Here is a 13,605-nt window from a genome sequence, read left to right as displayed (position 1 = left end):
GACATGAGCTGCTTGAAAAAGCACCAGGATTTCAGCTCTTTCACCAGTGCAAGGGGAGAAAGGAATGACTATATTCACTGACTACTGCAGGATCCAAATGACACAATGTGTTTAGTTCTAACAGCAAACAGTGAGGTCAGTAAGTTGCCATTCGAATCCAAGAGAAGGTAGTCAACAGAGTGTGAGAGTCTGGGGCGCTTTGTATCTCCCTTTCTGAGTTTTGCTGTCAGGGGATATTGTAATTGATACTTATTAGGATAAGGATCATCCCAAATGATCGAGGGCTCATGTGGTGTAAGGAGCACAGTGAGCAAAGAAGCCTATCTTGGGCATAGTTTCATATCAAGCACGTTCAGGAGTGAAGAAGGACTCACAGAGGTTGTTAGACAGATATATATTTAATACAATATATGTGATCATGGTTACAGATACATGTTTGGTGCTTTATTTACCAAGAAGTATGAGTCACACAGTACACAACATATTGACTACAAAATCAGAAGATAAATACAATTTTTTCTAAATGAAAAATTTACAGGATAAATGCTGACAGATGGATTTTCAACCTTTCATTTCTACTCCTGTCTCTGGTATGTGTCTCCTGAAGATGTGGGTTCCAGCATTTAGAAAAAAATTTAGTTTTCCCAAATCCTGATACTATATAACATAAAAAGAACTTTTAGCAAAAAATGATCCAGATTGCTTCTCTCCATTGGAAAATTTCTCAGCATTTCCCGCTGTTTTGTCTATGCCTTAGCTTATACATTTTCCTAGACAGGAAGTTAAATGCTTTTAATATCTCCATTATGACATGACTGTGATTAGACTCTGCTATATTAAATATTTCCTCTTGCAGGGGGAAGAGAGAAAGGGGGGGTATAGGGGTGAGGTGGGGAGGGAAAATACCTCAAGTGAGAAAACAAGTAACTTGCAAGAGGCTTCTTAAACTGGATTTGAATAAGCTTGATGTGTAGCTTCTCTACTAGAAAAATAAGATAAGAAAATTATTATTAAACTGTGAGGTGAGGATAATATTCCCAAGACATTTTTTCCCTTCACTCTCTGCTCTGAGTTTCCAAAGCTGCAAATTTCTCCTCAGTTGGAAGAGCTGATCTTTTCAGTTGTACGATGGTTCACTGATACTGAGGGAGGACTGTCCTTGGCTATCAATTGCTCTGGACTGCCACATGCCCTATTTGAGGAAAAGTATGTTGAACCCAAGCAACAGCTGTAAATTGTTACCTGAAGAGCCTCCTCCCAAGTGTCATGTACATGTTTATCCAATAGAATGGAGACCAGAAACCAGAGAGGTCTAATGACAAGTCAGTCAGGATATACTGAGACGCATGAGGACCTCACGTCCAGAACCTACACAGAGTTCCCTGGCTCTTGGGTTTAGACGGTTGGAAACTCAGTTCTCCACTCTCTGTTCCCCCGCTCAGGTGACCCAAGTGGGGAAAGCCGATCCTCTACATCTATTTTTCCTTCTAATCAAGACTCTCTAGGATTTGAAAATGATTTTCCTCATCTAGCTGCACTGTGATTCAAAGAATGCCTTGTTTGCAAATCCTAGTGATGACAGCAAAATGTGGTTTGATATTCAGTCAAAGGGAGCTGTTCTTAAATGTTTCCTAGTAAATGGATTAACTTCTTAGGTGTGGGCACTCCCTTCTTCACCATTACCCTTCTGTCCTCTCTTCCCGTTCTTCCCCTCAGCCTTTATCTCCAAAAGTTGCTAAGTCCCAGCAAACAGGGAGAATGCGCGGCTAAATATAGATAGTCTGTTAAATAATTTTCATGATCAAACCTGTGATGGGACAAATAATTTGACAAAGCCCTGGCAGGGGACACTTCTGAGGGTATCCGTTGACGTGGTGATGGTCGAGTTTTTACTGAAACTTCCGAACAGCTATTATTCCTTGGGAGACAACTAATAACCCCATCATGCTGAAACGGAGTCTAGAGAGAGAACCCATCAACCAAGAAAATCCACAGATTTAAGAGCATAAAAATAAAAACAATTTCTTTCACCAAGTTTCTCTCATGATGCACTAAACACTGAACTTTACTGATAGTATAATTTACACAATAGAGAATTAGAGTTTGCAGGGCATGGCGAGCAAAACGTTTCCATATATTTGATGTTACTGATGTGAAAGCAAAGGAACTGAAAGGCCTCAGTTCTCCGTCTCAGAAGGTCTGTCTGGGAGAAGGGGTGTGTGTGTGTGTGTGTGTGTGTGTGTGTATGTGTGTGTGTTGTTCACGTGAGCGAACCCTGCTTTAGTAGATAAACGCAGCCTCTTAATTTTCATTAGAATCAACAGTCTAACTCTTTACTCTGGTCCAGTTTGGACCCTAAACTGACGTCAACCCCAAACTGTATCAAGCCCAGGCAGAAAATCTTAGGTTGTGGGCCACTCCCCGGCCTCATCTTGGGTTTCTTTCAAGAGTGAGAAGTGTGTACTCCTCTTCCCATTGACCACAGTTTGGCTCCGCTTCCTCTCTACCTCCCAGATCACTTACGACTGTAGTTCCATTTCCACGAGGGAGGAAAATGAGAGCACCAAGCCCAACAGGACTCTTGCATACAGTTTCTTGCTTTCCCAGAAATTTACTCGAGAGAAAGTGGGGAGGGAAGTGGGGAGGGAGAGGGAGTGATAAAGAGATGTTACACATTTCTTTTTCTTCCTGGAAAGACCATCCCAGTTTCTCTAATTTCCCAGAACTAAAAGAATGTTATTTTCTTTGTGTTACCATGGAAACTTCCAGTAACACTGTTTCCTCCCTCCCCCCCATCTTTTCCCTAAGTTTAACAGCACCTTAAAAAGATTAGAGAGAACTTTTTGGGGGCAATTTTGATATGATTGCTTTCTTGTTTTAGGTTGTCATACTTGTATTCCTTTCAATTTTATCACTTTATGTGTTAGAATAGCTTCTAATATGTGTGTAAACTATAAATTTAAAATCCTATATTGGTATAGATTACATGCCATCATTTGACTGGAAAGCATTCATTCTTTTTTTTCCTTCGCTGTCTGTCCTTGCGGTGGTGCTTTTCCTGCCCTTTGCCTCCTGAGTTCAGCCTATGAAAAGGGGAAGGCCCTCCTTACTCTACACCCACAAGTCCTACCCACTGACATAGGGTGTGCAGTCAGTTGGTGAATACAGCTGATCTGGGTCTGTGTAACGTCAACCAGCTGGGTGAGCTCTGTAATAGCTAGTACATTTTCTGGGTATTTTCAAACATTTGGCTCTTTGAAATCATGCGAATAAAAAGTTTTTGAATTTTCAATTCAATTAACATTCTGCTTAAAAATGCTTTGGCATCCAAGAACAATAATTCACCTAGATCCTTGGGTTCTTAACATTTCTAGCTGCATGAGAAAATAAAGGGCTGGAGATTTGATGCCAATTTGGTCAGTGTAGACAGATGCTGAGCAAGGTGGTGCCAGGAAGTTCTGCTCTGAATTGTGTGTCACTTCTACACAAATGTATGCAGGGAGGATTTCTTGATGCTCACAGTGTTGATTTGGACTAGCTGTTGACTGCTTGGTGACAAGTATCTCTGAAGTGAGGAATGTTTCCAACTATGAAAGGACTCTCACCACATTGGCAACTGTTGGCAGTGGACCCACTCACTCCAACCCACTCTCAGAATGTGAAATGGCAAGTATTCAGAAGGGCACGCTATCCTTCCAAAGAGCAAACACAGAGAAGAGCCAGCCAACACAACCAGAGTTCGCCTGGAGACTACAGTAACATGGCTGCTTCGCTTTCAGTATTCCTAGGAAACAATTGAATAAATGGGCCATAAACATGGAAAATCATGAGTGTGTGGAGAAGAAAAGAATGTGAAAGGAGGAAATACAAGACTAAACAATGTGATCTTCTCCTTCAAAATTTCAGAACTTTATTCATCCTTTCACGGCTACTTTCTTTCAAAATTAACTCAACATCCTCATGTTGGTTAGTTAGCCTCGTACATGGTTAGCTTGCTTCTCTTTATTACTAAATTATGTAAATCACTACTTAATCAAATCTACTAAAGACAATAAAAAAGTTCTAGCAAGCCTTAACAATAATGAAAGGCAGAATTAAAAGGTAAAAACTACGAAAAAATACCACGGCCTATCAGTCAGCTGCATGCAAGGTACATTGGGGCATAACTGTGCACTTTCAGGATAAATACCATCTGCTAATGGAGGGAACAGAGTAGGGAGGCAAGATGGGATGCTAAAAAAAAAAGTTAATCATTTCACAAAATGCAGGGTCCTTTGAAACTCCGTCTTACTTAGAAAGCCTTCATATGTAGTCAAATTATAAAGATAATTTGGTATTTTGAAGAAAATCATCATTTTCTAAACAAACAGATGGCATCATAGGGTAATTAACCATTTTAGGCTTGATAGAATTTTTCCATCTTAGTGTACAGCTCTCCTGATATTGAGGTAAGGGACATAGTGCTGGACAGCATCTGTTTTATTTGACGTGATTGGAGTTGAAAATTTTGGAATTTTATACTCACATGGATTTAAAATAATTTGGAAATTGAAACATTGCTCCTAAATACTAAGGGCATATATACATTTATTAAATACTCTGTTGCCAGGTCATTGATTTAATAAAGAATATGGTGACCAGGTGGTGGGGGAGTATAAGAGAGATACAAGGAAGGAATCAATATGGATTGTATTCAGATTGATTTTGAAACATTCATGGTTATATCTCTTGTTAGTGACCTCCAGCCAACACAAAGACCCTCTAAAGGGAAAATTGGTATTTTACATAATGTATTTGCTTAAAAAAATCAAATAATGGCTGCTTCATAAAATTCATCTCACCTTTTACTAACCGAAATCAGAAATACAGGCTGGTTGCCCCGGGTCAGAATTAAAACAACAAATGAGATCAATTAATCTCACTTGAAATTGGTCTTTCTACATCCACATTCTTTTCAGACCGGTTTAGATGGAGAATTCGATACCCAAAACAAATGGACCTACATTCAACAATATCATATTCTTGTATTTGCACGTCTTTAGCAGAATGTTTCTGCAATTCTGATTAGCTTTGACAAGAACACACTGAGAACTTAATTAAGGACGAGACAAGAAGAAGACCCCAAGAAAGGAAGGCATTCAGAGGACAGATAAACATCAAAGTGCACAGAAAGAGTAAGCAGTGCTCCCTGGGGTTTTCCCCGTTTGGGTATCTTTGAATGAAGCTGCTGTGGGAAGATACGCAGGCTGCTGGAAAACACAGGGTATTAAGGAGGAAGTAACTCACAGGGTGATTCTCACAGCCCGACTGAACTACTACTTGATTAATTCCTGGTAAAACTCAGAGCGCACAAAGCGAGGCAGTGAATCCTTTTCCATCAGGGCATAGATTCTCTTCTGCGCCACATCAAAGCTGCTCAGAGAAGGTTCTACCAGGTTCTTCATGGTGATGTCCTTTGTGAAGTGATCAATATTCACCTGTGGGCCAGGAAACAGGGTCACGAGTCCACTCAGGTTGCAGGATTTGATGGCAGGTGGGGAGGGAAGTGGAATTTGTCACCAGTAAAACACATGAGGGGCAGAGGATCATAAAAAGTGAGCAATATCATTTCTGTTTTAGAGGCAATGGGGTAAGGCAAGTGACACTCCCATACATGCAGGAATCAGATGGAGACCCAAGCAGTGTTAGACACCCACTGGGTGTCAGACCCTCCACTGGCAGCTAGTATGTGCACACCACGTCGAATCCTCATGAGAACCCTACAAATGGAGATATATATATATATACATATATATATATATATACATATACATATATATGTACACACACACACACACACACACACACAGGGCTTCAGTGACTTTCTCAAGGTCACCGAGCTAAGACGTATAAATTGCATCCAAGACTCAGAATTCAAATCCAGGTGTCCTAACGCATAATCCCTCAACCTTCCTTCCTTCCCACCAGGTTTCACGCCTGGTGGAGAGAGCGAAGGGGAGAAAGGAATGCTGGCCAGGACCCAGGACCTTGTGCATGGCTCTGGAGGAGCAAGGATTGGTCTCTCCTGAAACAAACCAGGAAACGATGCTTTTGACAGAATAGCAGCAAGAATAGCAGCTAATGTTTATTGAGTGCTTCGTCTGTGCAGGCTCTTTGCTGGGAACGATATTTTAACAGGCTCTGTGCCCGTGAACCCATTTAACCTCACAGCTCGGAGGCGGATACTGACATTCCCATCTTACAAGTGAGGAGCAGAATGTTAAGCTATTTTCTCAAGGTCGGCAGTGGTAGAGAGAGGACTCAAAAGCTTAGCAATGTGGCTTTTAACCAGTAGACTGTAGGGTTGGAAGGCATTGTGGCTTCTATGTCCTGGATGCAGCGTCAACACATCACACAAGTCCCGGGGACACCGTTCATATTAGGGTCCCTGTGAATGGTCCCCTGGAGTTGTGCAGTGTACAGCCTGCATGGGTGTGCCTGAGTGTGATTTGAGAGAAATCACTATTTATCATTTCATGTACTTTAAGGACCCTTAAACTATCTGGCTGTAGAAGAGAAAGACACAGAATCCAAGCCAGCCTGTGGTTCTGAATTGGAACACTGGAGAACATTCTGGGTCTCTCCTGGGCTGCTAGAGGTCCTTGATTCTGAGAAAAACCATCTGGACTCAGAGGATGTTGGTGAAGCAGAGTCAGGAACATAAGCCTGATGGGGGAGTGCCAGGCCAGAATGGGCTGGACGGGGGGCATGAGCTGTGCTCCAAGGTCTAGGATGGAGGAGTTGAGAGTGTGGTGAGATTTTCCATGGTGAGAGGGGCTGGAGTGCTATCTGCAGGGACAGGGCAAGATGATACAGAGCAGCCTCAGAGCTGACATCTGGGGACTGCCTCTGCACGTAAAGACTCCAAGCCCCATGGGGTTAAGTTGCATGCCCACTACTGCTCCGGAAGGACAGGCCGTGATGTGTACCACGCTGTTCCCACTCTGTTATTCTTCCTGCCACACTAAAGCAATGCTTCTTCCTTCTCTTACACCGAGCATAGACTGAGCTAGGTAGGCAATACTACTCAGAATGATTGAATATCAGAGAAGTATAAAGCTCTTTCCTAATCTTAATGTTTAAAAGAAGGGATGTCTTGGGGCACTTGGATGGCTCAGTTCGTTCATCAACCAACTCTTGGTTTTGGCTCAGGTCGTGATGTCAGGGTCATGAGATGGAGCCCAAGGTCAGGCTCCACACTCAGTGGGGATTCTGCTTAAGGTCCTCTCTCCCTCTCCCTCTGCCTCTCTCTCTCTCTCTGTATGTCTCTCAAATAAATAAATAAGTCGTAAAGAAAAAAGAAGGGATGTGTTTAAAACTCCAACACATTGTATCCAGCTGCTAATAACTGCTATTTATCTGTTACTTTTCCACTCAGAGGCCTCCTCTAATGAATCATTCCGATAAACACGCCTCTGTTCACTGAGCCAGGAACATATTCTTGCATTACTTTTAGATATGATCAAATGACAATTTGCAATGTACGAATCATCTGCATATTGAACTAGGTGTGGCCGTTTCTCTTCAAAATCTTAGTTCTGGTTCTTGCCACTGTGTTTCTCCACCAGTTCCTGCCGTGAAAAGCCTGAGGTGAATATTCAGAGACAGGAAATCAAGGTTGCTACTTGCCTGTGTGAGTGTGTTATATGGGTCCATCTGTGACTCATCAACATGAACTGGTAAATTTTTCAGTCAAAATACAGGACTTGGAGAATTTTTAAAGTCATGACAGCTCCGTTTTAAACATGCTCTAGGTACACAAACGTGCATGTATGTAAGATGTTTCCAGCGAAGGAGACTGAGGATGGGAGGACTTTAATTAGGGACCTGTCTGAAGTCACACATGGAGGGAGACCTGGGATCAGGGTGTCCACATCCATTCACCTCACAGGTATTTGCTGACTGCTCACGACGTGCCAGGAGCATGGTTTTCATCCTCTCTGCTCCCCAGCTCAGAGAACAGTGGCTGCACTCAGCCACCTACCCATCAAGACCTACCTCTTTAGGCGCCTCAGTTTGGATGAATTCTTCATAAATTTTCTTTGCCTTCTCAGCCATCTTGGCAGGGGACTTGATCTTCTTGTAGTCCTCACAGGCAAGCCAGAACTCAAGGTTCTCCTCACTGAATTCAGACTTCAGGAAACTTTTGAAGCTGGCAAGTCCATCTAGCGAGGGGAAAGGTCGGTTGGATGGATAAATGCATACATACTACATATATAATACATGTATTATAAATTTATCTAAAACATATTATACATTTATTACACATTTGTTGCTTGTTTATGAACACTGTATGCTGCTGTAGAGACTTGGCTCATTTATCACCTATTTCCATCACTTACATAAGAATAAGTGTTAGCTCATTTAGTCTCATAAATGTAAGAGACAAGTGCTATTAATGTCCTATTTCACAAATGTGTTAAGAGAAATCAAGTGACTTGCTCGTAGTTAACCAGCTGCTAAGTGGCAGTGCTGGAATTCAAATCCAGGCAGTCTGTATTTGTTGATGAAGGCTTACCCGTGCACAGCAACAAGGAATACTATGAACATCAATACCATCCAGATACTTATCAATTAGCACAAAGAAAAAAATGCATTTGAAACTTGGTCTGGTAGTGTAACATCAATGTTGATTATCACATGAAAATGACTTACAATCTTTTTTTTTTTTTTTCTACAGATGATATTTGAGCAGATACTATGTTCTGGGCACTATGATAAGTCAGCATGGTAAGTAAAGTCATCATGGTTCCCACCCTAATGAAGCTTACGGATGCTGGGGAAAATAGAAAGAAAATGAAGAAACACATAAAACATTGACACGACAAAGTAAAAGCCATATTAAAGAGATTCACAGAATAACAGAAGGCTCTTAAGCTCGTTTTGATTTTAGGGAAGGCCTCATGAGAGAGGGCTATTTAGTTTGAGATGTGAGGATGGGTGGGAAGGGACCCAGTGAAGTTACCATAAGACAAACAGTTCACCCTGCCCATCGATCATAGGTCAGTATTTAAAACATACTAAATTTAATATAATTACAATTACTGTGATTGTGTTTTCAGTGTGCTGTGGTTCATGTAGACTTCAGCTTACTTCAAAATGTTTAGATACATGTGATACATACATACACATACAAGTATGTATATTAGGGGTTCTTGGGTCTGATCCTTGCATTACTTTTTCTTTCTTAATCTCCACAGTGAGAGATGAGTAGAGGGCAAGGTAAAGGTCTAGGAAGGCACTGGAGAGGAATAAAGGAAAAATCACTCTGTAGGTTCAATATTTTCCTTGTTTTTAAATCTAGGTATATATTCATATATATATATATATATATGATTTTATTTATTTATTTGACAGAGAGGGAACACAAGCAGGGTGAGTGGGAGAGGGAGAAGCAGGCTTCCTGCTGAACAGGGAGCCCCATGCTGGACTCGATTCCAGGACCCCAGGATCATGACCTGAACAGAAGATAGACGCTTAATGACTGAGCCACCCAGGAGCTCCTATGTATATATATTTTTTAAACCCAAAGTCCAACAAATGCCTAGCTGTAGAGACAATCCATGTCCCTATCTAGGAAAAGTAGATTTCTGAAGGGAGAGGAGAAGAATTCCAGTTTTGCAAAGAATGTCACAACCACTGGCCAGCTTTCCAGGTCACTTTGTCTCCCAGGGCAGAAGCAGGACGACCGTCCTCAGTAAGGACATATCAGGGTCCAGTGTTGCTCTAACTCGCTCCCCATCAGGAGAGACTTGTTCGCCATTCATTCTCTTTGGGGAACACATGCATGAACTGAATTCATTTCCTTTGGTCTCATTTCAGTCAACTGACCTCTCCCTTGACTACTTCTTACAGACTCTTAGCTTCCATTCATTCATCTTGCTGGATGCATGGATTTCATCTGGCCTGCATACAGCATGTGTAATGATTAAACCAGCATCTCTGGCTGTCTTCTTCTTTTTTTTTTTCCAATTTACCTCAGTAGAGGTTGACCGTCTGCATGCCCCTCACAGTCCCCTGCAACCACATTAAATTCTAAAGAAACAGGATGGTAGGTGATAATTAACTTGGATTAGAGTTGCCAGCAATTTTTGGCTCCAAACAAAACACTTGCATTTTAATCTCCTCTTTTTGTACTTCACCGAAAACAAACAAACAAACAAAAAACCAACTTTTTTTTTTTTTCCCGTTGATCAACATCTAAAAATACATCTGGGTGCAATGGTAGACATGATAAACAATTTTCTCTTAGAAACCTAGCTAGCAGAATTACTACAAAACTGTTTGATTACGTGTGCCTGGATAAAATCAGGTGTGTTTTCCCCTCTCTCCCTGCATATAGATATAAATTTAAACTAAGGATTTTGCGGTCTTTTTAGCAGCGTTTGTTATAATTTAGTGACATGGGAGTAAACATATATGCTGAAAGGAGGCCTAGATCTCTGTCATGGTTAAAGTTTTCATTGTTTGTTAAACAAAAGGTGGCGGATAGTCTCTGTTGAAATGGAAAGATTCCCAGGCACTTTTTGCTGCCTGGAAATGACAGCAGGAATGAAGTCTTATGAGCAACCACACAAGACCACGGAGGAAACTATAACTTCGCAGAATAAGTCTGTGGCCAATTTATTCTCATCTGGCCCATGGCCCCACCAGCCATCAGGCATTCTGAATCACCCATTCCACAGCTAAAGGTATAGATAAAATCCCAGTCCTCCCAAGCATTGTTATTTATGACCTGAGAACACATGCCAGGACTCCAGAACAATGTTAACATTTACCAGGCATCTGGGGTGGGGGCAGCTTGGAAAATAACTTTCCAGTGAAGTAAGTCCATTTCCTGGGTACTGGCTCTATCACTCATTGAGTTCCGCAGTATTATTTCAAGGCTTTTTATCAATGCACTCACTCTGAACGGAGACTCATAAAATGGCTTTCTGCTCTATTGGTTTAGGAGATCCTTAAAGCTATTCTTTCTCTCAACTGGCTTTTGAGAGTTCTCTGAATGGCCCCTTAATAGGACCCACGAGTCACTCTCCAGAAATCTCCTCCTTAGCCTCTGAGTTTCTATTGGTCCATTCCCCAATACTCTCTGTTCAATTCCCATAACCCCTGAGGAAGTGCTCTTGGGTCAGAGACAAACTGACCCTAGGAGGAATGTCTCTATTCTGCAAAGAACACACACATCTTTTCTGGGCCACCCACTGCCAGTCCACCTCACACCCCAGTCGATCCCCCAGCACTCATTCCTGCAAAACCCCACGCTGCTCCTTGATGAGCCTGCACACAGCCTCGGGATACTTGTCAACACACCTCTCCAGGATCTATTGCTGAGGCAGCAGAGGAAGCCCACCTGACCTCGGGTCTTGTGGGAGTAGTCTGGGTTGTGACCCACATTACAGTCCCAGAGCCGGCCCTCATGAATGGTGTCCCTTTGGACATCCAAGCAAAATAGTGCAGCAGCCCTATACAAGAACAGCATGAAGCCAGCTATATTTTCCTATGAAAATAAAATAAAAGGAGTGTTAGACAAAGCCAAGTCGGTTTGGTATAATAAAAATATTGAAAACGAGATTAGAATAAATCTCTTCTAGAGAAAGGATGGTGAAATTTAATGTGTGGCTAGCTGATAGGTGCCATTGCATAGCTTATTGGTTCACAGCACGGGGTCTGGAGTCAAGGCTGCCTGGGGTGGATCTTGGCACATCACATAACCACGGCAATTTGGGCAAGTTTCCTGCCCTTTCTGAGCCTCTGCTGCCTCTTCTGTTGAACAGGTATAATCATGGAACCCACCCGAGAAGGTTGTAAGGATCTGGTAGTTCATGTAAAACTCTTAAATGGTGTTGAACACGTAGCATGATAGCTGGCTCAGTAAGGACTGGCTTTCGTCATTGTTATTCATGCCCAATTTAAAATTTATCTTTATCACCATCTAAAACCCAACTCAAATGTTACCTCATATGGGAGGATACTACCCTCCCACTTGCCCTTGGAGATTTTTTATTATGATGATGGAAAAGCTCACTTTGTTCTTCTGTTGGGACTGTCACTTACATGCTGGTCTTCTCCAAGAGGCTGTCAATTCTTTAAGTTCAAGGTTTGAGTTTCATTTACTTTTGCTTCTCTTTCATATTCCACTTCCTAGTCTAAACCTGTCCTAATTTTTTTTTTTTTGAGAGAGAGAGAGAGAGAGTGTGTGAGTGGGTTGAGGAGGGCAACGAGAGGGGGAGAGGGAGCAAGAGAGACAGAATCTCAAATAGGTTCCACACTCAGCATGGAGCCCAACACGGGGTTCGTGACCCTGAGATCATGACCTGAACTGAAATCAAAAGTCGGACACTTAACCAACCAAACCACCTGGCACCCTTGTGCTTAACATTGAATAGATTTGTGCTGAACTGAATAAAGACCATTAAGGGAAACATTTGTTTCCAAATCACAGAACTGAAAAACACAAACTTAGAAGAAAAGTAAGTTTTCTGCTAACACTCTAATGTTTTGTTTCCTAAGCAAGTTACCCAACCTCAGTTTGCTTTTCTGAAAAATAGAAATTGTTATTGTACCTAAGTCCTAAAATGATTACACTCATTAAATAAACCAATATAGGGGCACCTGGGTGGGTTAAGCCTCTGCCTTCAGCTCAGGTCATGATCTCAGGGTCCTGGGATAGAGCCCCACATTGGGGTCTCTGCTCAGCAGGGAGCCTGCTTCCCCCTCTCCCTCTGCCTCTCTGCCTACTTGTGATCTCTGTCTGTCAAATAAATAAGTAAAATATTTTTTAAAATGAATAAATAAACCAATATATGCAAAGTGCTTTGGACAGTGCCTGGTACACAGTGAATAATACAAAAAAGCTCTTGCTTATATTATTATCATTATTGCTTTAAAGAAATTTGCCACTGCCAGTAAGCCAAGGACATAGATAAGCCAGAAAAGGGAAGGGAAAATATTGGAAACCAAAGAGAAGCAGGAGGTGAATGCGAAGATAGGAAAAGGGGGAAGGGTGTGGAAAGAAGGCTAGATACAGGCAATTCCATTCCCCACGGAAGAGTTCATATCTCAAGGGTATCTCAGGAAATATGCTGACCTTTTGGAGCTCCTGGGAAAAAAAGAATTCACATAAAATCTTTCTGCTATTAGATTGTGTTTCACTCCTCCTCTGCTCTTAAAGACAGTCACGTGGAGAAATTTAATGTCACTGTCTTATTTAAGCTCCCATGTGCAATCTGTTTTTGTGTTTAATGAACGACACACTGGTTATTTGTCCCATGGACCTAATGAAAACAGATGGCGTAAATTACAGAACTGAATACAAAATGTATAAGAAACTGACGTACTTTCAAAACAGAGTCAAATACACTGGAGGATTAAAAATGATTTTTTAAATGAGGAAAAGTAAGAGAAATCTTGTTAGCTGGAGAAGAAAAGATTGAGTAGCACCTTAATTGTCTTATTTTTAAGAGGTCAGGTACCAATTGATTTCATTTCCACTCAAGAAAAATGTGGATTTAAGGAATACTTGAGAACTATATCAATTGTGAGTGAATATCCTACATTAGTGGAACA

At 41.6% G+C, this 13,605-nt stretch overlaps 1 protein-coding gene across 1 annotated transcript in view; it reads right to left on the bottom strand.

Moving 5' to 3' along the window:
- Positions 1–378: 378 nt before the first annotated feature.
- Positions 379–13,605, bottom strand: part of RGS5 (regulator of G protein signaling 5) — a 49,619-nt gene continuing 36,392 nt past the window's right edge. Inside the window, exons 4-5 of the mRNA XM_047705131.1 lie at positions 8,038–8,204; positions 379–5,477 (exon numbers count right to left, since the gene is read on the bottom strand). Of these exons, the coding sequence (XP_047561087.1) occupies positions 5,316–5,477; positions 8,038–8,204 (329 nt within the window). The 3' untranslated portion in view covers positions 379–5,315. The remainder of the gene's footprint in view (positions 5,478–8,037; positions 8,205–13,605) is intronic.

The sequence above is a fragment of the Lutra lutra genome, chromosome 15, assembly GCF_902655055.1.
Source record: "Lutra lutra chromosome 15, mLutLut1.2, whole genome shotgun sequence".
In the NCBI taxonomy this organism is placed as follows: domain Eukaryota; kingdom Metazoa; phylum Chordata; class Mammalia; order Carnivora; family Mustelidae; genus Lutra; species Lutra lutra.
The sequence above is the reverse complement of the archived record's forward strand: the minus strand, read 5'-3'. Positions and strand labels throughout refer to the sequence as shown.